Source organism: Meleagris gallopavo, chromosome 7, assembly GCF_000146605.3.
Source record: "Meleagris gallopavo isolate NT-WF06-2002-E0010 breed Aviagen turkey brand Nicholas breeding stock chromosome 7, Turkey_5.1, whole genome shotgun sequence".
NCBI lineage: Eukaryota > Metazoa > Chordata > Aves > Galliformes > Phasianidae > Meleagris > Meleagris gallopavo.
The window spans coordinates 16599841-16627791 of NC_015017.2; the positions used below are offsets into that span (position 1 = coordinate 16599841).

The 27951-nt window shown below is 38.5% G+C and overlaps 1 protein-coding gene across 4 annotated transcripts; it reads left to right on the forward strand.

Moving 5' to 3' along the window:
• The first annotated feature begins 1330 nt into the window (after positions 1-1330).
• Positions 1331-27951, forward strand: MAP3K2 (mitogen-activated protein kinase kinase kinase 2). 4 transcript variants are annotated; one of them, XM_010713596.3, is made up of 17 exons: positions 1362-1436; positions 2755-2808; positions 4132-4250; positions 6426-6466; positions 8844-8943; positions 9575-9688; positions 10288-10387; positions 11131-11261; positions 13853-13932; positions 14469-14536; positions 15773-15865; positions 17109-17315; positions 18037-18185; positions 18412-18543; positions 19788-19917; positions 20902-21079; positions 21670-27951. In XM_010713596.3, exons 1-17 carry the CDS (start codon positions 1433-1435, stop codon positions 21893-21895), a joined length of 1926 nt encoding a protein of 641 aa, XP_010711898.1. In that variant the 5' UTR covers positions 1362-1432; the 3' UTR covers positions 21896-27951. The 4 variants fall into 4 exon arrangements, with proteins under 4 accessions (XP_010711899.1, XP_010711898.1, XP_010711897.1 ...); XM_010713595.3 differs by having other exon boundaries at positions 1363-1436; positions 15770-15865; XM_010713598.3 differs by lacking the exon at positions 2755-2808 and adding an exon at positions 2625-2700 and having other exon boundaries at positions 1369-1436; positions 15770-15865.

A 27951-nucleotide genomic window follows, 5' to 3' on the forward strand; every position in this document is an offset into this window, starting at 1 on the left:
AGCTTTCTCATTCTGTTATGAAATAACAGATTTTTTGTTTGTTTGTACGATTTTTGTTTCCTACTGGTGGATGCACGAGGAAGGCTGGAGCTGATACCTGTGAAGCTGGGTTTGCTGTCTTGAGGCTGAGGGCAGCCCAGGCCAGGTGTACTTCTCATGTTCTTGCAGGCTTTAGTATTTTCCAAAGCACCAGAGGGTGATTTCTTTCCCATAGTGCTCAGAAGCCCTTTCAGGTATTGTTTTGAGGCTGTCCATAGACTTGGAGTAGTACAAGAGAGTGCTTGAGAACCTGCTCTCCTTTTGGCTGTTATAGAGCTTGAAATAGACACCAGCAGATGTGTCAGTCATCTGTTATGTCGGCAAAAGGCAATATATAGGGGGAAACGTTCTATGGCTCTCCAGTGCAAATTTCTTTCTGAAGAATACAGTCTTTGCAGGTGCTGCCATAAGTACCAGAAGTTTTCTATTTTCCCTAATGAAATGAATGCTATTTCTGTGAAATTGGTATGTAAGAGAACAATGGCAGAAACTCGGAATGAATAGACCTATCTAACTGAACTGAAATTACTTTGAGATCCAGAAATAGGTTTTTTTTGCACTGAATGTATGTATTAATTCATTTAATCATTAGGGCTGTTACAAATATGACAAATATTCTTTTGCCTTGTCTGTGAGAATGGCAAATGGATAAAACCTTAAGATATCACTTCTGTTTTCAGGGATGTTGGAAGTATCTGTAATGTTCTTTGTTGGGTTCTTTGTTTGGGTTTTTTTACAGGAGGTACTGATGGCTCTTCATTTGTCCTCTGTTTCCTGGGTTTCATGTGCAGATAGCTTTGAACAGCAGGTAACAGAATTGTGTAGAAGGAGAATCAGAATGGCTGAGGATGGCAGAATGGCCTCTGGAGCTGCTTGTTTTGCACACTCTGCTCAAAGTACGACCATGCAGGGCAGGGCTCAGTACCAAATCCAAGCAGCTTCTGAAGCTCTTCCAAGGATGGTGCCTCCTTTGATCCATTATAACCTGGAGTAGCGGATATCTCATGTAGTAAAGTGATATGACTAGTTAAGCTACTAATTGACATTTGGGGATGTAGATAGAAGCTAAAATCAGCTTAAGTTTGAGAGAGTATTTATATTTTTGTATCTACTGAAAGTCTGTATGGCTTGATCTGAGATCAGAGAAGCTTTGGGGACGTTACCTTTTCCCTGTCATACCTGCTGCATCTGTGATCTTATTTGCAGGTTATATAATAATGTTTGATATATAAAATATTGGGGGAAAGAAAAGCTTGTAAAAATTGAAGAGCTGGCTACGTTACATTGCTTTGCCACTTCAGTAATTGTCTTTTGATTTGCATTTTAGGAAATAAAATAATGCTAACGAGACAACCGCATCCCTGAAGTTCAGGTTTTCAGGCTCGCTGCCATTATGGGTAAGTTCTGAGTGTAGCTTATATAAAAATTCAGTTACTTCTCCTTTCTCTTGAAGAGCGAGAATGTTCACATAATGCCTTTTTTTATATGTTCTTAGGAAGTGTTTGTCTGTGTTAACTCACATAATGTCTACGTGACAGGCAGTGCTCAGCTCTTTAGTGCTGTTCAAAGTACTTCTCTCTTTTTTTTTTCTTCTCCATTGGAGTAAAGCATTTTCTTCTCACTGTGTGATAAATGAAAAATCCAGTATGGGAAATAGAGATTTGTGGTATTAAAAACTGAGCAATATTTATTGTGCTCTGAATGGCAATGACTGGGAGAGAGCAGGGATGACACACACAGTATGTGTTAAAGCATGTTCTCATACTGCCTTGTGTCATGGTAATGCAAAGCCGGGGCTCAAGTGCTATAACTGATTTTCTAAGTCTGTAGCATATTTGGATTATCTGAAATTTGATGTCAGTTTTTCATGTCATACTGGCTTTTTTAAGGAGTTGACTGTCAATCTTGGCATCACTTAGTTGTGCTCACTCTCAAAGGGGAAACAAGAAAAAGAGTGGGGAAAGTAGAAGCTTTTGTCTGTCTTTTATTGTTATGTGAGTGAAGCCTACCTGGTGCTCAGTAACAAAGTAGTAATTAGATTGGTGATGTCTTTTGTGAGATGACTATGAATCACACAGGGTATTCAGTAAGTTTTTCTTTCCTTTGCATGAAATATGCTACCTAGTGAATGTTAAGAATTATATCTATGCCAACTAACAGCTAAAACCTTTTTTTTACCTCGCTGAGGGCTAGAATGGGCTATAACACCATGGAACAGTTGGTTTGTGGCAAGTTATGAAGTGCATATTCATTTGAAGAGGGAACAAGTGTTAGCTGCAAGAGTGCCACCAGTTCTGGCATTGAATATTTCTACTAAACTCTACTAGGATATGTAAACCTATAAAAGCAGCTTTATGAGTAATGACAACGTGACCAATGCTCAAAGCTACTAAATATCAGCCCAGCTTTCTGATTTGTTAGGAATCTATTAAATTAGAACACTAAAATCCCACCATTTCCTGATTTGACAGATTTGTTTACTGAATTGATTTGTGTGAACTCCAAATCTAACCTGCATAGCTCTCTTGCTCCTAAATTGTCCCTTGGTTCAGTGCTTGTTTCTCCCTGTGACTGTCTTGCTTTAGATTGGACCCACCCTACATGCAACAGGAGTACATGGGACTGGACATTTGAAAATCAGTGTAAATTAACAGTTTAAGAGTAAGTTCACAGTTGGTAAATTAAGATAGACCTCTTTTAATCAATGTTTTTTAGGTGGAGCTGGAGTTTGTTCAGCCTCGATCAGTTTGTTCTTAGACCAGAATAATAGTAAGTCAGTCATTTCTTCAGTGTGAAATGAGGTGAGGTTAAAGATTGGGTTTTCCTTCTGAACAAGGCATCTTTCTCCTTTAAGGGAATATGTTCATGTTCTTATGGTTTGTTGTTTGTTTTTTTTTTACCTGAATGAGGTTCTCTACCCAAATTAGGTAGGTGTGCAGTTTAGTCGTATTATAGATAAAGAGTGGTGTTTTGAGATTGTAGAACTGAATTACCATTCATTAGTATTGACTTTTCCTTAAAGTTGAAGTTCTAGTAAAGTTGTCTTTCATAAGGTGTATTGTCAAAGGTAGCTTTCCTTGAAGCTTTGCATGCTTACACAGAACTACAGGAACCATTTAGATATTGTACATTTGATAATCTATTGTGGGTCTGACGTAGGACTGAGACTTCATCAAATGCCATCCACTCTGACACTACTGTTGTTAAGCAGTTGATGAGATCATTCAGCCTGAACAACTTAGAAATAATCTTACTCATGCCTTTCAAGTGTGAACTTCCAAGAGCAATGACATTGTAATGTTTGTACATTACATGGCTAAATTAATTTTGCCAGTGGTGAAAGAAATGCCCACAAAAATGGGGAAGTGTGTGTTTCGGGGGGAAAGGAGGAGAAAGTGAGAAAGAACTTGTGTACTACAGAGCACTTCCCCAGGCAGTAGCGTTAGTCATCTGCTACCTTTGTTTTTGAGTTTCTTAGGAATGAATATTAAAAGCCAGAAGCTCTGGTATGTCACTGTGTAGCTGGAGGTGAAACGTGAAGAAGGATTGACCTGTAAGGGAAGGAACAGCTGCTGGTATTAAAATTATTTGAGAGAATTTTTTCATCTTTTATTGCTTCTGATGTTTGCCCTTTGAAATATCATTGCAAGACTGAGGAAATGGTGGCTTTTGTCTCCAATTTTTAAACAGTGTTACAGTGATGCGCAATTCTGGTTTCTTATCATAAGGTTGTGGTCTTTGATTCTCTAAGCCCCCCCAAAAATATGCAGTCCTACAGAAGAGGAAAAAAATGAGTCTGTGGGTCTTCAGTCGGGGCTCAAACAATTTAGCTGCTTAGGAATCTCTTGTGTGATGTGGCCCTACTTTTTAAACCTGCCACTTAAGTATATTTACTGATCAAGCTGTTTATTTCCTTAAGCACTGCTAACGATGGACTGTATATTGCAGCATGGCAGTAATGTTTACAATTTGGCAATTATATATTGCAGTATTGAATGGATTTTAGAACCATGCCTGCCTAACTGGGAAATAAGTCAGTGCCATACTTCCAATTTTAACAGTCGTTTACATTTCTCTTCTTCTTCTGAGCAGATGAGCAGCAAGCTTTGAATTCAATCATGCAGGATTTGGCTGTGCTTCATAAGGCCAGTCGTCCTGCACTGCCCCAGCAAGAAACAGGAAAACCAAAGTCATCTTCACCTAAAAAACAGGTACTCTTCAATATCTATACTAACCCAGTGAAACCTAACTGGCCTACTGTGACTTCTGCAATAATTCTTCGTGCCACAATGAGTTATTGGTTTCTTAGCTGCCATTTCCTTTGTTCATGTTCTTAAATTAGCAGCCAGATGAAGCTGTAGGGTTTCAGACCAGACGCAGTGTATGCTTCAGCGGCTCTGATCCTGGTAAACTGAATGTTACAGAGGTGTTCTGACAGTGTATGGAGACCTCAACTATTTTTAGAGTATTTTTAAATGTTGAGCTGTGGTAGCATCTTCTATTGAGAATGCTGGTGTAGAATGAATTTTACAGGCATGTTGGGTTGTGCAAATGTCAGCTGGGCATATTATTGCACGTCAGCGCTGCAGCAGAAACATTCTTACAGTTCTTTACTCCGTCTGTGGTCTGAAAGTTTTGTTAGTTTGTTCATATGCTGGAGATGAGAATTCTTCTCAGCTTTAGTTTTTTCTGCATATATTCAGCACAACTGGAAAAACAAGAAGTTATTGGTAGGTTGGAACTGCTGTACAGAGAGGCTCAGAGAAGAGAAGTTAGGGCTGTTACAGAAGTATGGGTAAATATCCAATTAGCTGCATGCTTATGTGATTGGACCCTTAATTGCCAAACCACAATTACACAAACCATTAATTAGCACAGGTCTGTTTAACCTATTAAAGATGGAAGCATATGAATATTTTTGGTTCTTACACTACCAAAAAAAAGCCGTGTCTTATCCTTACTATTTAAGTTCAGTATGTGACAGTTGTGTGTTGCTGGTATCATGAGAGTTCTCAACTCTGACTTTAGATATTGAAGTAATATACAGATATGATCCATAATTATCTGAATATAAAATATTTAGAAAGTTAGGCGAATATAGTTGAGCCACTTCTGGGTTTAAACACTTTGTACAGCAATTTTATAATCTCGTGGCTGCAGATATTTATAGATATGTTGGTTATTAGGAAATTGGATGCATGGATGCTCGCTTAATGTGGGTTAAAATGGCAATGTGTATGAAACAAGTTGTCTTTCTTACACACAGCATTCAGCTACATTAAAGCCTGTCCTGGTAGCAAAGGCATCAACTTTTTCTTTCAGGAAAGCTGTACGCAAGCAACCAGTGCTGATGTCACAGATGGAAAAGGAGTTTTTGTCTTTGCTTTTAATTTTGAATTAATGTTATCTTCTGAAATGAAGTAGTTGATGTATTTCTTGATGTATGAATAGCCCAAAACTGTGGGAATTGTTATTTTGTCCTCATTTATTTGTGCATTATTTGTCATTTGTTGTTACTGTCATGCAAAAACAGGGAACAAGACAAGTGAAAATCATTAATTAGATATATATATATATAAATATTTTGCTGCTGGAAAGCTGCTGTTAGCTGTTAGAAGCTACTGTAGTTGTCCTGGTTTTATCAGTATTCCATACCATGATACCATGCAACAGGCTGCTGGGTGCAGAGGCACTGTGCACTGCTTGGACAGGTATCTTTCCAAGTAGCTCAAAAAACTGTTGAGTATCTTTGCAGTTCATTTTGTAAAAATAAATGATGGTTGTGATTTAAAAACAGAGAGGAAAGCTTCTTTGCATACAAGGAAAGCAGCTGTATTTTTCAGCTTGAAACTAAGAAAAATAGGCAGCTCAGTAGTTAAAAATATTCATCAGCTGCACAACCTAAGCTTGAAAGAATAGTTGTCTTCTGTCCATTTGCAGAGAGATGCTGTGTTTATGCCCATGCATCACTGAGTGTGGAAGAATGGCAGTGACAGAATCATTTAAAAATATTAATTATTTCCTGTTGTTTCTCATAGCAGTCATGTCAGTGTGTGTTCGTGATAGATGATTCTTTGGGACTCAGTTTCATGCTGAACTTAAATTTACACTTCTGTTAATATTGAAACATGTTAAAATATACTGATTTTAAAATAACTTGCTAACTTAAAGAAGCATTAATTCTGTATGTTTTACACAATTTTAAGCCTCTCCTGATATCTTAGCAGAAGCAGCTTGTTACAATGCTTGGTAAATCAGAACAGGAAAGTCATACAGACTGCTTAAAGGTTTTGCTTATGACTTGGGATTGTTGAATGAAATTCCATTGCTTTCATTACAGAAGGCAGTAGCAAACTAATAGTGATCCTGTATCCTTTTTGTTACAGAATGATGTTAGAGTCAAATTTGAACATCGAGGTGAAAAAAGGTAAGCTGGGTGCGTAGGAAACAATCTTGGCTTTTATCATGATTTATAGACCTCTGTTGAGTTCCTGTCATAATCTTTCAAATAAACTGTTCTGAGTGCTTCAGCTACCTGAATGTACTTGGGTTGATACGCAAGTTAAGGAGAACTAACTTGTTTAGTGTGTTGGGTTATAAGTATGCATAAATACAAAAGTGTCTTACCTTAGTTATGTCTTATATCTTTCATACTTTTACCCTCCACATTGCTGCTTACAGCCTAAAATCTTAAATGTGAACAGAATATGTATTTATTCAGATATATTTTTTGCTGCATCATGCAGTTGGTAACTGCATGGTAATGTGTTGTTACTATGACACCTGGAGTAAAGAGCCTCAATCCTTACTATCGGTAGTGGGTTGTGCTGTGAAGGAATGAGTCTGAGTACTATAATAGGAAAACACAGTCAAATTTATAATTAAAATATTATAAAACTTCTTTTAACAATCAGTTAAAACTTACTGTCTTTCTGCATATGAGAGGTGAATGATGTGCACCCTTAAACTCTGCTGTGATGAGTGCTCAGAAAGTTTTGCAGGAGTCTGTCTGCACCAATTCTGTGCAGATCTGGTTTGCAGGCAACTGCAGCTGTCTCTTTCTGAAAGGATTACACCTGTGCAAAAATAGTTCTAAGGTCTTGGAAAATACTTAATGAAAGGGGAAGTAACACCGTGGTCATACTATTTGTCAATAGAGATGGTAATCCCCTTAAGCAAAGATTGCTCTACAGTAAAACCTCTGCTACTTCTTGGCAGTCCTTAATGGTATGCAATAGAAGAGTGTCTCCATGCTGGTTACGGTGTGCGATTCCTCGTTAGGCAAGTTAGGAAGAGAGCAGTCAATTCCTTGGATATTAACGTTCTTCAGTAACTTTCTATCATTGTTTCTGAACATCACAGGTAACAGACTTGGTAATGGCTGAGTGTTATAAGTACTTTGGAGGAAATAAGCTGTTAAAATGCTTTTAAAACGGGGGACTTTTCTACCTTGGGATCTGTTGTGAAATAAGCAGAAGTATGTGTGTAAAACAGAACTGCTTACCTGCTGCCAGCCTGCCCAGCCATGCATTTCTGCATTCCACCTTAACTCGCTTTGGCAGCATTAAACAATTCCTTATGAATGAAACATGAAGTGAGTGCATGCACCAGTGTATTCCCCAAGCCTTATGGTGATAAGTCTGGCTGTGTTTGGGGTTGTTCTAAGCAACTTGAGTCTGCTTGTCCAAGGGTGCTGGGCAGAGCGGGCTCATTGCATGAGTTGTAGTGCTTTCGCTACCCAAATGTGTAGATCTAAAGATAACTTATTTTTCTTGCATCATTTCATTATTTTATGCAATGGCTTCTCAGTAGTTCTTCAAATTGGGAAGTAGGAAAGGGAAGTGATTCCAGAGTTCCTTTGAGTGGTAAATGGGGCACTTTGTACCAAGGAGCATGCACTGTGATGGGCAGTTCCAGACCTGCTAAAGAGATGGTTAACTACAGTGGCAATTGATATGGCTTTTATTGCATTATATTGTTTTTTTTTTGTAATAATAATAATTTCTAATTGCAAGTGTCCTGACTTGTGGGCTCATTTCAGTAAGAAATAGTTACCAAACCGGTGTACCTGTTAAAACAGGGATAAAAGAGACAGTAATGTTTGCTTTGTTTTCTGCCAAATAAAATTTAAGTACATTCTCCTTCAAATATGAGTGTACCTCACTAGCTTAGTCACTTGTGTAATCGTGTTCTGTTCCAAAGGATACAATAGTTCTCTATTGTAAAAGGTCAGGTAAATGCATGTGGGGCTTTTTGGTTTGGAGGGACATCCAATTAGATGAAAATTGGAAATTTTGACCTACAACTGAATCATTCTTATGGGAGTACATTGGCACAGTTACTGATGAACTCATCATTTGAATGTGTAATTCATTATTGTAAAAAATGGCAATCTTTAGTTATCTTCCTCAGATGAGAAACTCTTTTTAATCTTCAAAAAATGAGGACTGGCACTCAGGACTGGCACTCCTGCTGGTCAGCCCGTCACAGTCTGTTGGTTTACTTTGTTTTCTGAAGTAGGGAATGTAGTTTCTAAGAACTTACCTTTGAAATGGAGGCAAAGCACTGAGGAAAGAGGCCACGTGTAGGCAAGTTAAGAACTTCTGTTTGAGTCTAATTTTATGCTGATTTTTTCACTTTTTCATTTTTTTAGTGATACAAAGCATAAAGAATAGGGAATAAAGCAGGTCTTCCTCTGATCTTTTTAGCAATAAATTTTATTGTAAGAGTATTCTTAAATAATGAGACAGCAGCTTTTCATAAGTAATGGATGAAAATTCTCTGTAACTGAAATTGTGTTTCAGGATACTCCAATTACCCAGGCCTGTCAAACTTGAAGATCTTGTAGCTAAAGCTAAGGTTGCGTTTGGACAGACTATGGATTTACATTACTGCAATAATGAGGTAGTGGTTTGTATTTTCTAAATCCTCTGTGAATTGTGCACTGATCATTTTAAGGCAGAAATTTGCCCTTGTTAGCAATGACAGCCACTGCTGTGATGAAATCCCAAATTTTTGATGTGTGTGTTCTCAAATATAGGTCTTGTCTAAGTCACGATAGGCACAAGATGCATGAACTATTTAATGGTATGGAACATATCAATGAATCATGTCTCAAACAGATGCAGCTGTAATATTGTGCAATAGAAAAATATGCTTTATAGCCTAGAAAATAAGACTTGTTCTTATATACTTGCATAATTTCGGCTGAGATGGAAAGTACATTGACACTGTTGCACACATTTCTCTGAAACTGTAGGAGAAGTTGTATGTTTGTGAAGTGATTGTTTCCACACTGTAAAGACCACAGGCTGTGGCTGTTGAAGGCTCTAAAAGAAGAGTTAAGATTGAGCTTCAGGCTTTTGTTTTCTCTACAGCTTGATGGTAACTTGAGGGATTGTTAGTGAATCTTATTCTTAGGTGGCTTGGAATGAAAGGAAATAGATCCATTTATCTGTTCCCCCGTATCTGACTTGTTTTTTCTTTTGCCCTCTTTAGGGCATCTGTTTATTTACTGTTTTTTTTCTTTTTGTAGCTTGTAATTCCGTTAACCACACAAGATGACCTGGACAAAGCTGTTGAACTACTTGACCGTAGTGTTCACATGAAGAGTCTCAAGATATTGCTTGTAATACATGGAAATACACAGGTATGAGTTGACATTCCTAGTGCCTTTTTCCTCAGTTTTCAGACTAAAGTATAATTTGTCTTATAGATGAATTTTTTCCAGTTGAAGATATTCAGGGTAATTTCTTCAGTTCAATGAAAAAGCTGTGTATTAGCATTTTGTACTGAGTCGTCTGAACTTCTCCATAAGTACTATGTCTCCTTTTTTGTGTACCTTCTTTACAGTGGTTGACAAATACTCCTTAGTAGGATAATGATGTGATACAGAACTGAGAAGTGCATACAGTTTTGATGCTATTGTGGTTATTGGAAACCATTCTTTAAGTTATGTGGTTTTGTATGGTATGTAGCAGCAGGCCTAAATACTGAGTTATTCTGTTAATATCTAACAGACCGCAGCCTCTGTATTGATAGGATTCTGTGTAATGGTATATATTGAAAGTGATTTCAAATATTTAGGATGAGCTACTGAAATAGGTGGTTTTTGGTGTAAGTTTATAAGTTTGATTTTGACTTACTGAAATGAATACTTTGTACAAAGGCTTTAAAAGTTTATGAAGTTTTTTGATTGTTAGGAGTATAAAGTGATGATTGCAGTCCATAATATGTACTCTTTTTCAGTCACCCAGTGTAAATAACGTGGAACCCCTTCCCTCACTGGAAGATTTAGATAATACAGTGTTCGGTGTGACAGAAAGAAAAAGGAGGCTTTCTGTATTAGGTGAGCTACACTTGTTAACAGCTGTAATTGTAACAACTTCGGTAATATCCTCTTCATGAAGATCTTGTTCTCAGCACAGCCTGTTTATATTTCTCTTCTCATCAACGAATAGTGTACTATGGAGTATGTACTCTGAGGAGTTTATATGGCAGTACGTTTTCTTGCTCAAGTTAACACTCCCCTAGTTTTTAATCTTAATATATGAACATTTGTTTGAGATGCTTTTTTTGGCATTGATCTAACATTTTTGCCTATTCATGTTTTTAAGTTGGTGTGATGATAACTTCCAAATCTGACTGAAACTAGAGACAATTTTTCCAGACAATTAATTATGTTTGTTATGAATGCATGTATTTGTGTTTTTGAAGATAAAATTCTACAAAGGAAAACCGAAATTCTCAAGAGGTAGAAAGCATTAGTTGGCATGGAAAAATAGTGGTGAAGAGTGCTTGGCTTTTTGTTTTGTACCAAAGAGGAAATGTACCTATATAGCCAAATTACATTTCTGTTCCTGTATACTGGGGAAAAAAAACCCAAAACATTAAACAAAATTGAGGCAACCCTGCCCCACATGTTTCATAATTCCTGGTTTATAGTTTACAGAATAAGCATTTGGGAAGTTTCTCAAGCAATAAGTTATCCAGGCAGGCTGGATCATTGAATATGAATCCAGGGTCATTTGAATAAAGTCTCTGGATTTTGTTTTACTGCAAGGACACTTACCAGCCCTTTTCTTTCAATAGGTTCTAATAATCGTGATAGGAGTTCGCCTCCCCCAGGCTACATTCCAGATGAGCTGCATCAGGTGGCTCGAAATGGGTCGTTCACCAGTATCAACAGTGAGGGTGAATTCATTCCAGAAAGCATGGATCAGGTACTGTGTGATTTATTGAAATTAAAGATTTTTGGAGCGAGATAGATTTACAAAGTACTGCTGTTCAAGAAGGATATGGAATTGCCAGCCCTAGGAAATATAATCTGTGAGAGAAGGTTAATTACAGTTATTTAGACCAGTAGGAACCTGGTTTTTCTCTGTCAGTCTCTTAAATAATTTAAGTTGTTGCTACAAAAGGATTGTATTCTTTATTTTCGTGACAGATGGGTGAGTTATTAAAATAAAAATTACAGCAAGAGATGCCCGTGTTAGAAAGCACAAAAACATTTATTAGGAAGAATATGTAAGTAGTAACAGTTTTGCTACTTGTGGAAGTAATCAGGGTGTTTTAAAGAGAATTTTGGATCTGTCTGGATTATTTGGACTCAGCTGATAGCATTTTGAGATAGAGACAGGACGACAGTGAATAACTCTAAAATACTTATAGTTCTGTTTTGTGTGAGGATCACAAATGTTCTCCTCACCTCACTTGCGTTGTTGGCGTGGGCTTACTAGCACACAGCATTTATGGAAATGCTGCTCTCTGAATATCAAAAACATCAGGAAAAGGAGGAGGAATGCTTCTCAAAATTGACAAGTAAGATATTTTACGGAGAGAAAAGAGTGCTTCATATCGAAATCATTTCAATTTCTTGTTGGTGTTGTAATGGTATTTGCAAATGGGAAGAGGCAGTGGTTTAAATGAGCTGAATAAATGAGAGACAGATGACAGAATAAAAATAGAGGCAGAAAGATTGTGTAACTTGTTGCACAATTTTCATGGCTGAACTGGAAGTAGGGGCTGAATCTTCATATTCCAGTCCAAGATGCTATTCGTTATTGTAACCACATGGTCACCTCTAGCCTGAGCCTGGATTTGTTCAGTGAAGTGATTACTTCTGGCCTGGACTGAGCCATTTTGGTCACCTACTGGCCGAGCTCTGAGGACCAGGGGGGTCTCCTTTCACTCCTGAGCACTGAAGGAACGTATAAGCTGTCGTGTAAGTGTTGCTATATGAGCTGTCAGCAGGGTTTAAATAAAGGAATTTTACTTTCAGAGGATGTTAGGTTAATTCATATCAGATCGCCTCCTGGACTCATTACTCAGCCCAATAGAAGAGAATATAATCACTGAACTTTTGGTGAATTTAATCCTTCTAAATAAATAATTCATTTAAGTGTCTGAATTTGTAAAATACAAACTCACTTTCTGCTCACTTTCTGCAGCAAGACTTCAATGGGTCTTAGGGAAGTTATGGACCCAAGACCTTTAAGAGGCAGCACAGAACATAAAAATTGGAGGGGCAACTGCTTAATTTCCAGCAATAAACTGTCACCCAATTCATAGGGAGCAGCAGATGTTGTACAGAATATTGAAACAAACTGTATTTGAGGAAGAAGCTCATGTAAAACAGCAGATGAGCTTTTCCTAGTTTGTGAGAGGTAGGCTGGTAAAATGGAAGTTTGTGCTGCATTCAGGATTTAAATACCTCTTTCATGTCTCTTGAAAAAATAAAAATACGAAAATTTTAGGTTGCTTTACCGCCAGAAAGAAGGAAGTAATGTTTGCAGAAGTTCTGATTAGGACTTGAAGGGTGGTAGTGTGGGATAAACAAAATGAATATCAGAGGGGGAAAACAGCTGGTTGTCAGGAGCACCCTTTTTATTTTTCTTTGGATTCCATTTGAGCAATGAGAAAGTGTTGATATTTATTTTCATTACGTAATGGATCTGGCCTAGATACTCAGTTTTACCATTTCTCCTCGCTGATGCATGGAAGATTTCACATAACTTGGGAGTGCTGCTTACTGGGGAATCAGGACTGTTCAGAGACCAAACAAACAAACAAACAAACAACAACAACAAAAAACTGTGATCTTTCTGTAAACACCTGCTTCAGGTGGAAGTTTATTTTATATAAAACATGATTTTGATTTGGGTGAAAAATATTTATAAATGTTGTGTTCTTTCTCTTATCTCCTTTTCTTTACTGTTTGGTTGTATTTAAAATTCTGCATTCCTTGCTTGGAGTCCCAACTAGAGATAGACAAGTTTAAGTTTTTTTACAGTGTTTTATTTCTGCTGTTTTTTGTGGGTTCTGGTTGGCCAAACTGAAACCACTTTGGAGATTATACAAATTGCATTCATTGCAGTCTGTGTTGTGTTTGAGGCTTTTTTTTTTTGATAGCAACAAAATCCACTTTTTTTTTTCCCTTTAAGCTGTTTCAGCTTTTTGTGTCTTTGGAGGCCTTATTGTTGTTTTGTTTGGCCAGTTTGGTGCTGGTAGTACTGTAATAATAGGAGACAGTGGTGTCTACAGGAAGAGTGTAGGAGTGCAGCTCAGTGTGTGAGGAGCATTGTTGAGTATGAAATGCCTTCACTAAATTCTGCTTGACAGAATGATGGAATCCTTTCAGGGAAAAATATTTGATGCAGGTTTAACTGTGACAGTCATCCTTTTCTCTAGTAATTCCTGTTTGTTTGTTACTAGTGTTGTCTTTTTTTTTTTTTAATTCAGAGTTTCAAAGCATGAACGTTCAAGCCATTAAAAAAAAACAACTTTCTGATCTTTATCTCATGGTTTTTATTAGATGCTGGATCCACTGTCTTTGAGCAGTCCTGAAAATTCTGGCTCAGGAAGCTGTCCCTCACTTGACAGCCCTTTAGATGGGTAAGAACTGCTTGCATTCATTAGCCGTCTTTATTGGATTGCTTAATGTGTTAATTGGTGTGACATATCATAACCAAAAAATTCTACATCATTCTTTAACTCATTAAAATTACTAACTTAATCCTATGTCTTCTGTGGAGAAAAGAGGAAATATTTGGAGGCATTAAAACATTCTGCACTTGTATGATTAAATTTGAGGGATTTTTGTAGGCTGTGTAAGAGATTTGGCATTTATAAACCGTGTGTTCAGCCATCAGAGTGGTAAACTTCAGTGTTTCTTTGTGGCTTTACTGGTGCAAATGGCACAGTCTGCTGCTGTCTTACCACAGTGAAGCCAAAGAGCAAGGTTTTCCATTGTTACTGATCCTGAATGATTATTGATACCTAATAGATTGGATGTTTAGATCAAGTTCCACATTTGTGAGCAGCAACTTGTATAGCATAAAGCTTCCATCGGCCATAAAGCGTTGTAACGCAGTGGGATTGTTTAGTTACTGTAGATGCAATTTTAAAATACTTTGCTTTCACATTTCTAGAGACAACTATCCCAAATCTCGGATGCCGAGAGCACAGAGCTATCCAGATAATCATCAGGAATTCTCAGGTAGGCAAATTGGCTGGCCACAATGGCCTTCCAAGGTACTTCTTCTTGCAAGTGATGGAAAGGGAAGTTCATATTGAAAGGTGTTACTTTATATAAGCTTGTAATGGTAGCAGAAGGCATAGCAACAAAATGCAATCCAAATAAACACAGTGAAAGATGCAATGAAATGTATCTTGTAAAGGTTTTCTTCTGATTAATGTGTGTAACACCAGTGCTGTTGTGTTTAGTAGGACGTACCTCTGCTGCTGGGAAAAAAGCAAATAATGCAGTGCCTAATGGCACGCAGGTTGGTTAAAGTGGACTGCAGTGTCCATCTTTAAATTGGTGCGTAGTCCTTCATTAATTTCCTTAGTGTTTAGCTGTTGTTTCATCCTTTGTAAAAAGAGAATCGTTTTTAAGTGCTCGTAACTGCTGTAACTGAAAGCATTCCAAAGTGCAAGAATGAAGGAGAGCTGTTTGCTGTGCCTATAAATTAATGAGTCATCACCACTAACATTGCTTTCATACCGTACTCTGGCTTGAATCCAAATTGCTGTACATGATTCAGGACACCAAGTGCAGTGGGTAACCTTGAAAGTTTTTTCAGGTATCTTTGTGGACATGCTTCAAATAACATACTTTCAAAATAATTTTGTCACCTCGCTGTTTGTTCTGTCTGCAAAACTCATGTGCAGTCAAACTGTATGAGTTGTAGCCCAGATTCTTGTGGAACTACTGAGCACTGCTTCCATCTTATATGTCCATTTTCTAACCAATTATTTATCCGTGAAGGAGTTTCAACTTAAATATGAATACGTAATAAATTATAAAGGAGGACTTACTGGCTGTGTGTTGGTAATTGAGGATGTGTTGGCTCATTTACCAGCATTCTGTATTTGTTCATTTTTAAATCTTAAACTAAACTGAATTTCTGTCACTTCTCCTGTTGAGCTGTTATTTTTCAGAATGTGTCCATTAATGTCTCTAGTAACTAGGCATGCTGCAGTCCTCTGGCACTGTTTTAAGCAAGAGATTACAAACAATTTTCTGTTATATTCTTAAAATCCTTTGGAACTCTTAACTGGATTTGTTGGTTTTGTGTGGGTTTTGTTCTACAGTATTCTTTGCCCTGAAGCTTCAGCTTTGAAATGTATTCTATGTTCTTACCCATATTTAAATTTATAATACCAGAATGATTAATGTGAGCCTTGGTTGTGTATTTTTAACCTTGAGATGTATCTTTGTGTTTTCTAGTAGATTATGATATCCCAATATTTGAGAAGTTTGGAAAGGGGGGAACTTATCCCCGAAGATATCATATTTCATATCATCAGCAAGATTACAACGATGGTAAGTGTGAATACTGTAGGAGTTCTACATAATTAACTTGCTTTTCTCTTCTTAAAAACTAAAGAAGAAAATCTATCTAGTGAAATCTTAGGTGCACGTGCAACAAGTAACTAGTTACTCCATTGTAACAGAGTTGAAAAATAATTGCTGCCTGCAGTAAAATTAAATCTCACAAGCATCTGTTTTGTTTCTCCTTAACTTTCTTCTATCAAATCTTAATACATTCCTTAAAGATTTTTTCAAGCATTTGTGCAAGACCCTTATTTTATGTTCTCTTTAATCTTGTGGCAGCCAAAACTTTGTGAGTTGGCTTGAGGAAATGTCCTGTTGAAATGGTACACTGGATTAGCTACACGTGACAAATCAATTTTGGCTGTTTTATCACATAGTCTTCTCAGTGATTTTTTAACACTGCTCAGTAATTTGTTCACATATTTATCACAGCACTGAAATTGGCCTGACTAGTGCAAAATGAGTCCACTCTTTCGAGATGTTTCACTTGCTTTCTTCAGTCCTCTGAGAACTCCATCTCTGTAATACTTAATGACTCAGATGTTCCTTCAGCGATTTATGCTGAAGCTCCCTTGGATGAAACTTCATCAAGCTGTGCTGACCTAAAAATGTTTATCTAAATATATTGATGTTATTCTAAGCATCTGGATGTAATTTACCTTTTTGAATGTGTCCTTTTTATTCCAGTGCCATATCCATTGCTAAGTCATGCAATGTTTATGATGTTTCTTTTGTGGTTTCCCTGTTGGTTCCAAGGGTAGATCTTTCTCTACTTTTGATCCTTATTTCTTTAAAGAGTGAATTTGGCAACCTGGGCATCGTTGAGATGTCAGCGTCTCTCATTTTTTATCAGAAATGTATTCTTCCCACTTTGCTAGAGTGATACAGATGGAGGTGGGGCATTTCCCTTCCTGCCCTCACAGCCTCTCCTCTGTTTCTGAAGCATGTCAGTTAACTTCAGGACAGCTGTAGAAATTGCCCTCATTTTGCCGCTTGCAGTTTTGGACACTTAAATTTAAACCGTTCAGACCAACCTTTATGTACGCCTGTATTAATGTCTATTTTCTTCTAGTTTGAAACTTACGGAAAATTTCATCGTTGCTGCATCACATGATATGACATGGAAGGTGTGAACCGTGCTGTGTAGAATTCATAAAGCATTTGCATACATAAATTACATAGTAGTGTTTGTTTGTAGTGTAACGTTGGTATTCTCTGTGTAACACTGAAGGTCGTAAAACTTTTCCAAGAGCCAGGAGGACGCAGGGGAACAGCTTCCGGTCACCTGTTAGTTTCAGTCCCACTGATCACTCGCTGAGCACCAGTAGTGGGAGCAGTGTCTTCACTCCAGAATACGAGGATAACAGAATGAGGAGAAGAGGAAGTGACATTGACAATCCTACCTTGACAGTCATGGACATCAGCCCACCCAGTCGCTGTAAGTTAAGGAACTTTGTGACATCCACTGTAAAACTCTCTTACCTTTCACGTTTGTCGTGTCAAAAGGAATGTGGTTGAACAATGTGTTGCTCTCTCCCTAATAGGAAAAAGTCAGGATTTCATGCTCTGAAATCATTTTTTTCATTGCTTGCTGTGCCAATCTTCATTTAGATTTTGAATATATATATATATATATATGTACGTATATATGTATATATACGTATATATATGTAGACGTATATATGGAATATACGTCTATGATAACAAATCACAATAAAAATATTTTTGATGTGCTAAACTTTGAAGGACATGAGAAAACTTATGTAGGCTGGAGTAAGTTGTTGGCCTTTGTTGGTATCATTGTATGTCTGTGCTGGAGCAAATAAACCTTGCAATGATTTCAGTGGTTGGCAATCCTTGATTAGGCCTTCATTTTTAAAACAGTGTTACTAAGTTTGCTTAACACATTTTGTCTGTTTTTCGGCTTAGCTGTTATTAACTGCTTAAGTATGTTCATCTTTACAAGAAATAGATTATTTTGTAATAAATTTCCCATCTTACAGGAAGTTTTATTGATATTTGTAACTTACATAGAGGAAGTGTGATCTTCCATTGAAAAATGTAGTCCTTGAAAAAGTTATTTTCTATGTGTTGTTTTTTCTTATCATCAGCTGAATAACAAGCTTACATTAAAACAGAAATCTTGTTTACTTTTTCAGCACCACGAGCTCCAACTAATTGGAGACTTGGCAAACTGCTGGGTCAAGGTGCATTTGGCAGAGTGTATCTGTGTTATGATGCTGATACCGGAAGAGAACTGGCTGTTAAACAAGTACAGTTTGATCCTGATAGTCCAGAAACTAGCAAGGTATGAGGTACAGTGCGGAGGTGCTGTGTTATAAGCTAAGCTGTTCCTTTTCTTTGTTTTAATTCGTGTTTCCATGTCTTCATTAGGAATTCTGTTTCGTTAATAGCTGAAGTGAATTAACTTGGTTACTGATTTTAGTGTCACACCACATTTTAAAATTGTTGGACAAATCCTCATTCAGTGAATGTGTTTGATTTTGTTTTTGTTGTTGTTGTTGTTGTTTTAGGAAGTAAACGCTCTTGAATGTGAAATTCAGTTGCTGAAAAATCTGCTGCATGAGAGGATCGTTCAGTATTACGGCTTCCTGAGGGACCCACCAGAAAGAACACTCTCTATATTCATGGAATACATGCCAGGGGTAAGCAAGAGAACCAGTCACTTCACCATCATTTCTGTGTGATGCGATAGGCACCCAAGTAGGCAGTTTTTGCAGAAGGGCACACAGATATTAAAGGAATGTCCAAGCTAAAATAAAACAATAGCTGAGTACCAACAATTTGTAGCAGTCCCTCCATGTCTTCTCCATTGTTTGCTTTTTCAAAATTGTTGTGGTTTGTACAGAATTTTTTTGCATTTGATTGTGGCATATGAAGTGCTGAGCAATCTTTGAAAAGCCTGCATCATTTATATACTCTTGAGTCTCCTTGAATTTAGTATTTCTTTTTTTTGTAATGCTTTGTGCTCTTGGCTTGTCAACATATCAACTGCTGAATTGTTTTAAAACAAGAAAGGTAGCAAAGATAGGTGTGAGAAGAAGTGCATACCAAAATTTTTCTCTTTTTGTTTGTGGCACTTGGATACATGCAGAACTGTTCTACTGTTACCGTTCTGGTAAGAAATATACTCGGCTCTGAACAGTCGATTTTCATTTTCTCACCAAGTGGGGTCAGCAGAGCTAAGTAAAATGTGCTTTATACATAGGATTTGTATTTCTGAATAGTTACAGCACCATACTCCACAGAACAAAAGTGTGTTCTTAGGTGAGTTTTGGGCTTTGTTTTGGGAGGATTCTTGAATTCATCTGAGATTTGAAAGAGAGTATTGCAGAAATAATCTTTGATTAAAAGAGCCACATTGCGCAAAGGTGGTTACAGAACTGAATTTTTGACTTGTTCTTTTAAGCTTACTTTTTAATTTTTATTTAGCTACAAAGCATCACCCACCAGGTTCTCCTGTTTTTCTCTGACAACCTTCTTTTTCCCCTCAAATATAAACTGACCAATGTAAACCGACCTGTTAGCCAACTTGAGTATCACCATTTCATTATCAAAGAACCAAGACTGGTGCTTACTTACATGTTCCCCTTTTTCTGTACAACACGCTGTTGCTGTTTAGCTACTTATTAGAGTTAATGGCTTAACATTTTAACGTGTGACTTCTCTGTTCAGCCTCCTTTGTGTAGAAGCTTTGATTTTATTTATTTATTTATTTATTTTTTAAAGGGACACAAAACTACATCTGTGCTTTAAGTTGACCCAGAATGCCCTGCAGCTTAAAATGTCTGCATTTTGGCCATGTAATTGTCATTGAAGTTCAGCATTAGTATATTAGACCACTTGTGATCCTAGGAGCATTACAGTGTTCTATACTTCTTTGCCATAGGGGTCCATCAAAGACCAATTAAAATCGTATGGAGCACTCACAGAGAACGTGACTCGCAAATACACACGGCAGATTCTGGAAGGAGTTCTCTATTTGCACACAAATATGATTGTCCATCGAGATATTAAAGGTAAGAATGAGGACGCTCTTGGGCACAGTTTCGTGCTGTTTACTACAAATTCTTTTTCAGTCTTGTCAGCCAGGTGTGACTAAATTAAGTTTGAGATACCAAAATACTGACTTTGATGGAAAGCAATCATGATTCTTTTATTCTTGTCACTGTTGTAAACTGAGTGTGTTCTAGCAGACTTTTGAAAAGGTTTCCCTAGCGTCTGTCTGCAAATTTCCTTCTGAATTTAAGTATCTTTGAATATACCAAAAGATCATTACAAGCGGTTGGAATGTACAGAGGAAAGTATCATGACACAAAACTGAGTTTTGTTTCTATCAGCTACGCAGAAACTGCTCAGCTCTTCACTGTTACAGAATTGCCTGGCAGAGGTGACTCCCCTGACCTCAGTGACTCACACTTCTTGCACTCTTCTGCCAGGAAATTGATGTCCTTTCTTTTTGCTGATAGATAAAAGGGATGTGTAAAAGCTGCAAAAGCGAGTTACAAATATGTGGGAAGATGGTGGTGATGTGCAAAATAGGTGTGGTGAACAACCTTTGTATCCTCTAAAACTCTTATAGTTTTCCTTTTGCTTTGTATCAGTAATGCTTGGTTTTTTTTCCCAGAATGGAAAAATAACAATGAATTTCTGTTATGCAGATAAGTATTTTGAGCAAGTCTGTGATACAGTTTGAGATTTTGTTTTAGTACCAACTCGAGGCATTTTTACTAGTGTGAAAAGAGAATTCCCTATTTCAGGTAGTTGCCCTCACATGGCACATTTTTTCTTCGTCGGCAGGGTTTTACGAAGTAACTGAAACTGTCTGGGAAAGGCCTGGGTTGCAACAGACACATTAACAGTTGATCTTACTGAACCTCCAAATAGAGTAATAGGAGTGGAGAAATTCTCTGGGAGTGCCAGACCCATCTCGCACTGTATTACTGAACCCAAGATTTTTTAATACTGCTGTCTACACCAAAGCTGCATTCTTTTTCTTCCAGGAGCAAATATTCTGCGAGATTCAGCAGGCAATGTGAAGCTGGGTGACTTTGGTGCCAGCAAACGACTGCAGACCATCTGTCTGTCTGGTACAGGAATGAAGTCTGTCACGGGAACTCCGTACTGGATGAGTCCAGAAGTTATCAGTGGAGAAGGGTACGGCAGAAAAGCAGATATCTGGTATGTTACAAAACTTCTCTAACAAAACTCGTGATGATTTCAGAATGGGTGGTTTCTCAGCAGAATGCGAGTGTTTGTCATCTGAAGTTGGAGTGTTTTATTCTGGGGTTTAAGCTGAAGAAGACAGCACATGAGAGTACTGGCAACCACATTTGTGCATTTAGAGAGTGTAACACTGAAATCTTGGGTTTGTTGCTTTGGCAGTTCGTGAGCCCATTGGTTTAGTGATCGCAGGAGAATTCTTTGAAGCAACCTCGCATGAAGGTCTGTGTCAGCCTGCTGAGCACTGAGATGTCAATGAGGATAGTTGGCAGTGCCATCACACAATCGTTAGTGCCCAGATAAATACCTCCTTAGCTCTTCACTGAGGTACTAGCTTTCGGCCCAGTGAGGCAATGCATTGCAGATGCACGGATAGTGATTTGCTTAACGTTGTGACAGTGGATAGCTGCTTTCCATCAAAGCTGCATTGTAGAGATGAGTGGGCACTGCTTCCTTGTGGTACTTCAGAAGCTACTTGATATTTCCTGTGTTCCTAGAAGAGCACAACTCTGTAGTAACCTGCTGTCTTGCTTTTGCCTCTGTTTCAGGAGCGTAGGTTGTACAGTGGTAGAAATGCTCACTGAGAAGCCCCCATGGGCAGAATTTGAAGCAATGGCTGCCATCTTTAAGATTGCCACTCAGCCAACCAATCCCCAGTTACCACCTCATGTCTCAGACCATGCTCGGGATTTCCTGAAAAGGATTTTTATCGAGGCCAAGCTGCGACCATTTGCAGATGAACTGCTAAGACACACGTTTGCACACTATCACTAACAGCCTGCCTCAACTCAGCTTGCGTCTGCTGCATTTATTTTCTATTTGACTGCACTTTTATTTTTTATTTTTTACAAAAAGGAAAAAAAAAGACAAGAGAGAGAACGCGTTCTCTTGAATCTTTGTTTCACTTAGATTGTAAACAATCTAAATTTTGTATCTAAAATGAGAATCTTCCCTTCCCTGCTCCCACCAGGACTAGAACTTCTTGTTTCTATAATGTACTGATGTGGTTCATGTAGATAAAGCACTTTAGTACACATTTGTTCCTTATTTAAAGAGGGAAAAATAATAGAAATGATTGGACAGTCAGGAACTGCGTGATTTTTTTTCTGACACCGCTGACTGACTCAGGGTGCAGGGAAAAAGACATGCAGCCAGAGGACAAGAAGGTATTTCTCTGTGATTGTTTGTTACGTTACAGGTACTTGCAGCAGAGAGTTCTAAGTTCTTATATTTTAGCAATTTAATGAGTTTCTGCATTGTGTAATTTAAGCGGGATCACATGGTTCTGAGAGTTAATTATAAAGCTGGAAGAACTTGGAATTCTTTGTACAAAAGCATGTCTTGACTGGTACTTCTGTGTGACCAAAAGAAAATAACAGTAACAAAAAAGAACTCAACACTGATGAGATAGTTCTAGACCAAAATCACTATTGTATATTCTTAACAGGAAAAGAATTACAGGTAAACAGATGATGGACCCGATCCTAGGAACTACTGTACTGCAAGAGGAATATTTCCATAATAGAAAAGAGTCAGCTGTTGGATGTAAATATTTAGGAGAATGTCTCCTGCTGTATCTGCCAAAGAAAATCCTCTGTTACATACACTTGCAGGGAGACTATCATGTTAGATAAGAAATATTAGAGGTGTTGAGAGAGAATTCTCCTCCATGATGCCGTGAATGTCTGGGGGAAAGGGAGTGACTGATCCTTCTGCAGTATGAGCTACACGATTCAGAACGATCTGTAGGAAATAATGTTGAGGGGCGCTAGGATGGAATGTATGTCAACATCAAGTGCCTAAAGAATATAAAATCCTTCCCCTTATGCACTGTAAGCATTGCTTTAGTAACACAGTTCAGTCATCTAGGATGTTAAAAATTCCTCAAACAAAATGAAACTTATTTTAGCGCTAGGAATAAGTCACAGAGAAGAAAGACCCCGCTTTATTTTTCATAAGGTAATGATGATCAAGGAGGCACAGCACAAAGCTGTGTGAAGGAGAGGCCCGAAGCACAGAGCCCCAGCAATCAAATAGCATGAGCATGCTTAGCCCAGCCTGGTAACCCAGCTATCAGTGTTCTTCAGCTTTCCAACTGTCATGAATTGAACATTAATCAACTTTTTCTCAAAGAAAATAATAAAAGAACAAAGGAGAAACTCTGAATTGGAGCTTCTCATTGAGAAGTCCTGGTACTGATCAGAGATAGTTAGTAACTGAATTTTATAGCAAAAAAGTCAAACTCTCATATTTCTGTGGAACACAACGTAAATAACTTAAAAGAGAATTTGGAAATAAACGATTGGACTGCAGAACTGAGTTAATGTATACTGTTTGGATGATTCATTGTTTGCTTTTGTTTTAAAAAAACAGACCAGGCTGATACTGTGAACCTTGTCCACTCTGACAGGACTGTGTTATTGTCCCCAGGCTCTGCTCTGTTTGACATCTTTAGGGGAATAGAAGAATTATGAAGTGCATGGAGGCAGAGTAGTAAATTTACCCATTCTCACGCTAATAAACTCATGGGAGTTCTGCAATTGTTCTGCTAACTTCCAAATTTGGTACGTGAGCTAAAATAGGAATGTGAGTCTATCCTAGCTGCTTGGCCTGTAGAGGAGGAAGAATGAGTTCTTGGTCATCTCCTCTGAGGCTGAGTGGTGCCCTCTTCCAATTATTAGAGCTATCCCGGACTTCAACCTTTGTCAGTCAGGGGACGCAACCATGCAAGGTGTTCTGAGTGTGGGAAGGACAATCCTGACCAGGGAAGGTTTAGAAAGCTGAAAGGAAAGTCTGCTTCTGCTGACTGACTTAGGGTTTCTCTGTCACTGGATAAAAGCTATGAAAGCAGACTGTGGGAAGAATTTGTGCATGCTCTGCTGTAAGGGACCTTTGCTTTATAAACAATGTTTAGTGAAAGCAATGGAGGGAGGTTTAGCACAGAGCCTAGTTTATGTAGCTAATTTAAAGATCAGATAATTGAAATGATTGCTTTCAAGCTGATCAAGAGGGTACCAAGACCAAGTTGAAAGTACACAGAGAGAAATCAGTTGTGGATGGTGATATCTGCAAAGGCAAGGAAACTTTGTATTACCAAAAAAGGACTTTAAAGGGAAACAACCAGGTTTACCTGTAACATTCTTAACATTTAACGATGCTCTTCTGAAAGGAAACTGCACTCTCTGGAGCTTGAAAATTTTCAGAATCCTTTTTTCTAATAGAGTCCTTTTTGTGAGACAGTGCTGGCTCATGTATATTGCAATATCACTCTCTCATGATTTTAATACTGAGTAGTCAAAGTCACTGCTTTTGTGCCTTTTCTAAAAATGGCATTCAGTCATGACAATGGTAAGCATTTTGGAACCTGAAAAAAAGGAAAAAAAAAAACAATTTGGAGAATGCATTTCTCTTGAAATATCCAAAAACTGCTGACGTAGAGACAGCACTTTTTAAATGAAGGTGGCTTCTGGCAGTTCCAGCAGTTTTAGCAAAATTACTTAACAGGATTAGGCCTGAACTGTTTTCTTTACCCTATAGAGAATTTGTCTACTGACCTAAGTAACTTGCAGGAAATTGAGGTGATGATTACCATACGTACTTTGAGCTAGGAGCTAAACCAGACTTTGACCAAGAGGTTAGCTAATACTCATGCCCTTGCACGTTGTACTTCAACACTGTTGCACTGGGGTGATATAGTAAGCCAGTTTGTGTTAAATAATGTAATACATCTGCATATGGTGTCTGTAAAACACTTCATTGACTACTGGCATGATAATGAACAAACCTTAATTCTAACATTTCAGAGGACGTGTGGGGTGGTATGCTTACAGCTCCGTTGGCAGGTTTGCAGAAATAGTCCCTTCTCACCACTTCTGGTGTCTTACTGGCGAAGATAGCAGCATTTTAGAGTCCTCAATTGTTCTTAGTTGTCAAATCCAATAATCAGATCAAGCCAATGAAAATAACACTGCTGCAGGGTTATGTTTTGCTTTTCTGTAAATGCTGTTACGAACCTATGCTCCCCAAAAGAATCCAGGTTCACAGTGAGTACATGTATTTGCAGAGGACTGACTTACCTGCTGAGGAGTTTTAGTATCATATTTCACATATTAAGGAACAAAAGTTCAGCTATTTCTCTAATATGGCTTAACTGGTGTAACTGTCAGTCCTGTTAAACTAACTGCTGGTAGAGCGGGACTGAAAGCTTCAGTCGTATCAGAGCAAATTGTTTTATTATTAATTTGGGTGATGGAAATATCTGTGCAAGGACTTACTAGATCCATATCTTGTTAAGTGAATAGGTAAATATACATCGACTTCTTTTCTTGACAGCTTAGTCTTTATTAGCTTGATTTACAGTTCTCATTGTAGCTTAACAGCCTTTTCAGTGTAACAAAATGGAAAGTTACTACTTAGCTATTGCCTATTGAAGTTGGGCTTTAATGATCGTTACAGGTCCCTTCTAACTCAAATGATTTATGATTCTACGATTTAGCTGTATGCCTTAATTGTATTCATATTGTAATATCGCATCGATATGCTGTGGCTGTCGTACAACTCCATGTCACCAAATCGGTATTGGAGAATACCCCAAAGTGCCCCAAACAGGTTTCCCTTATCTGTGTTGGAAAGCATTCTTTAGTTATCGGCTGCATCAGACTTTTAAATTGAGAACTTTTAAAAGTGTTTTTTTGGAGCTCTTCTGGAGTGCTTCCAACTCAAGCACAGGTTTCAAATGGGCACGTTGGAGACTGTAGACTGCCATGCAGACCAGAAAATGACTTTTCTCCAGCTATAGCAGTGCTGTCACAGCTGGGATTTAGCCTTCCACCTCTGGGTACCAGGCTCTGGGTTTCCTCTGGAGTTCTTAGTGGATGTGAAATTATAGTGGGTACATTTGTAAACATGGTACTGTATTAATGGTTGCCTACTTTTGGTGCACAGGAGCATTATCTGCCTAAGCAAAACAGATTTCTCAGCAAGGCTGATGTTGTCCTGTTAAATTACTGCCCATTTCTTTTTGGCTGATGCCAATCCTGCCGTTGTCCTGACTGAAAGCCGCCTTGCAGCGCCCATAGGTACAGCGCGGTGTAGCAGGCAGATATATCGGACAGCACAGAGCAATGTGTGACTGCAGCTTCAGAGACTTGAGCAAATTGGTCAGAGCTACAGTTAGCTATTATTTTTAAATCTTTAAAATCTGTCCTGCGTATGGAAAAGCATAATCTGTGTGCTGTTATGTGAGTCCATATGGTGTTTCTGGAAAAGCAAAGTATTACTGCCAGTACCATTTCTTCCTGCTGGTAACTTGCTGTCTTGTGTCAGTGACAAGTCTGTAGTGTACAACCACATAGGATTACCAAAGCTTTTCTATTCCCATAGACACAGAGTCACAAGTGACAGTCCATGGGTTGGTACTGTTACTTATGGGTACACATATATCCACCGGGTTCTGGTACACAGTGACAGACACTTCCCATGTTTAAAAGATTGATGTTAGATGCTGCTTTGGTGTGCAAAATTCACGCACCATTAAAATCAAGGGTTTGGTGTGGTGTTTGTTTTTATTTTTTTTCCTTCTTTTTTTTAAACTCCTTTTAAATTAATCATATTGTTATTCTGAAAGAAATGGATAAGTGGGGTGACTAAACCTGGTGCTTCTGTAGCCAGGCCTGAGCTTTGGAACATCATAAAGAAGGGGCTGTGACCTGCACTGCTGTGTGCCACAGCATCTCTGAGCTGCTGGGAAGCAGCCTTACATGAGATCCAGGTGTCACCCACAGCCACGTGGGTGCGGGGACAGAACTGCCACCAACCTGGCTTCTAAATCAATACTCTCGATCAGAAACTAAGCAACTCCTTTCTCTTTTTATTTTCCCCTCCTGGCCTTCCTAATTGGCGTGACTTAACACTGCTGGGTGATGGCCACTGAAAGCTCCCAAGGAGGGTTTGAGCCAACCTGCAGCTCGAGTGCCCGGCCCCGTGCCTCATCCTGCAGCAGCGGTGAGGAGCCGGGCTGTGCAGGGCTGCAGCTCCAGGGCAGGGCTGCACAGGGCCCTGCTGCCCGGGGGTGGCAGTGCATGGGTTTGGTCTGTCAGAGGGTACACGCGCGTACTCTGGGGGCGGACAGAATGGAGGAGGTCACATTTCTCATGTTCCAAAGGAGCAGTGCTAGCAGTCTCGCCTTGGCTAGACCTCAGGTTTTTGTGAACTTACTTTAAAGGGAGAGGAACTGGATTAATATACATGAAAATTCTCATGGTTCAGTCCTTACTCTGAGTCCAGTGATGAGGAGTGGAGATCAGGGCCCGCTGTCAGAAGATACAAGGACGCTTCACTCCAAAGTGGATACTCCCAGGAAACACTTCAGAGGTTTCCATGTCTCTTACTCCAATCACAGCCCATCCTTTTCCTGAAAGGTTATCTCACGTGGGTTTAAAAATGAGGGTTATGTTTTGGTTGCTGAGCAGGCGTTAGGCTGTCAGTTCCCAGTGTTGGTTTCTCATACGTACCAGCTTACGGTTGGTATCAGTCCTCCAATCCCACGCTCCATTACAGCCTCGCCTCTGTCATCTCAGCCCTCCCACAGTCATACGATGGAGAATCACTGTAAATACATGGAGGAGACGTAGATCAGTCGGAACGTAGACTTTGTTTTCATGAAGCTATGAATAAAAATTTGTAAATTTCTCTTGTACATTTTTACGTAGCCATTAAATTCTCTATTTAATCTATCAGTTTCTCACTGTAAATGTTTTTACTCTCAGTTGAATGCTGGGCACAGTTTGTAATGTATGTACACAAAGGTGTTTTTTTCTATCAACGTTGAC

What these genes read in the sequence shown, in the direction of transcription:
- MAP3K2 (XM_010713595.3), top strand. An exon ending in GAACATCGAGGTGAAAAAAG is followed by an intron (nt 6,467 to 8,843) that starts GTAAGCTGGGTG and finishes ATTGTGTTTCAG; the next exon opens with GATACTCCAATTACCCAGGC. An exon ending in TAATCATCAGGAATTCTCAG is followed by an intron (nt 14,537 to 15,769) that starts GTAGGCAAATTG and finishes TGTGTTTTCTAG; the next exon opens with TAGATTATGATATCCCAATA.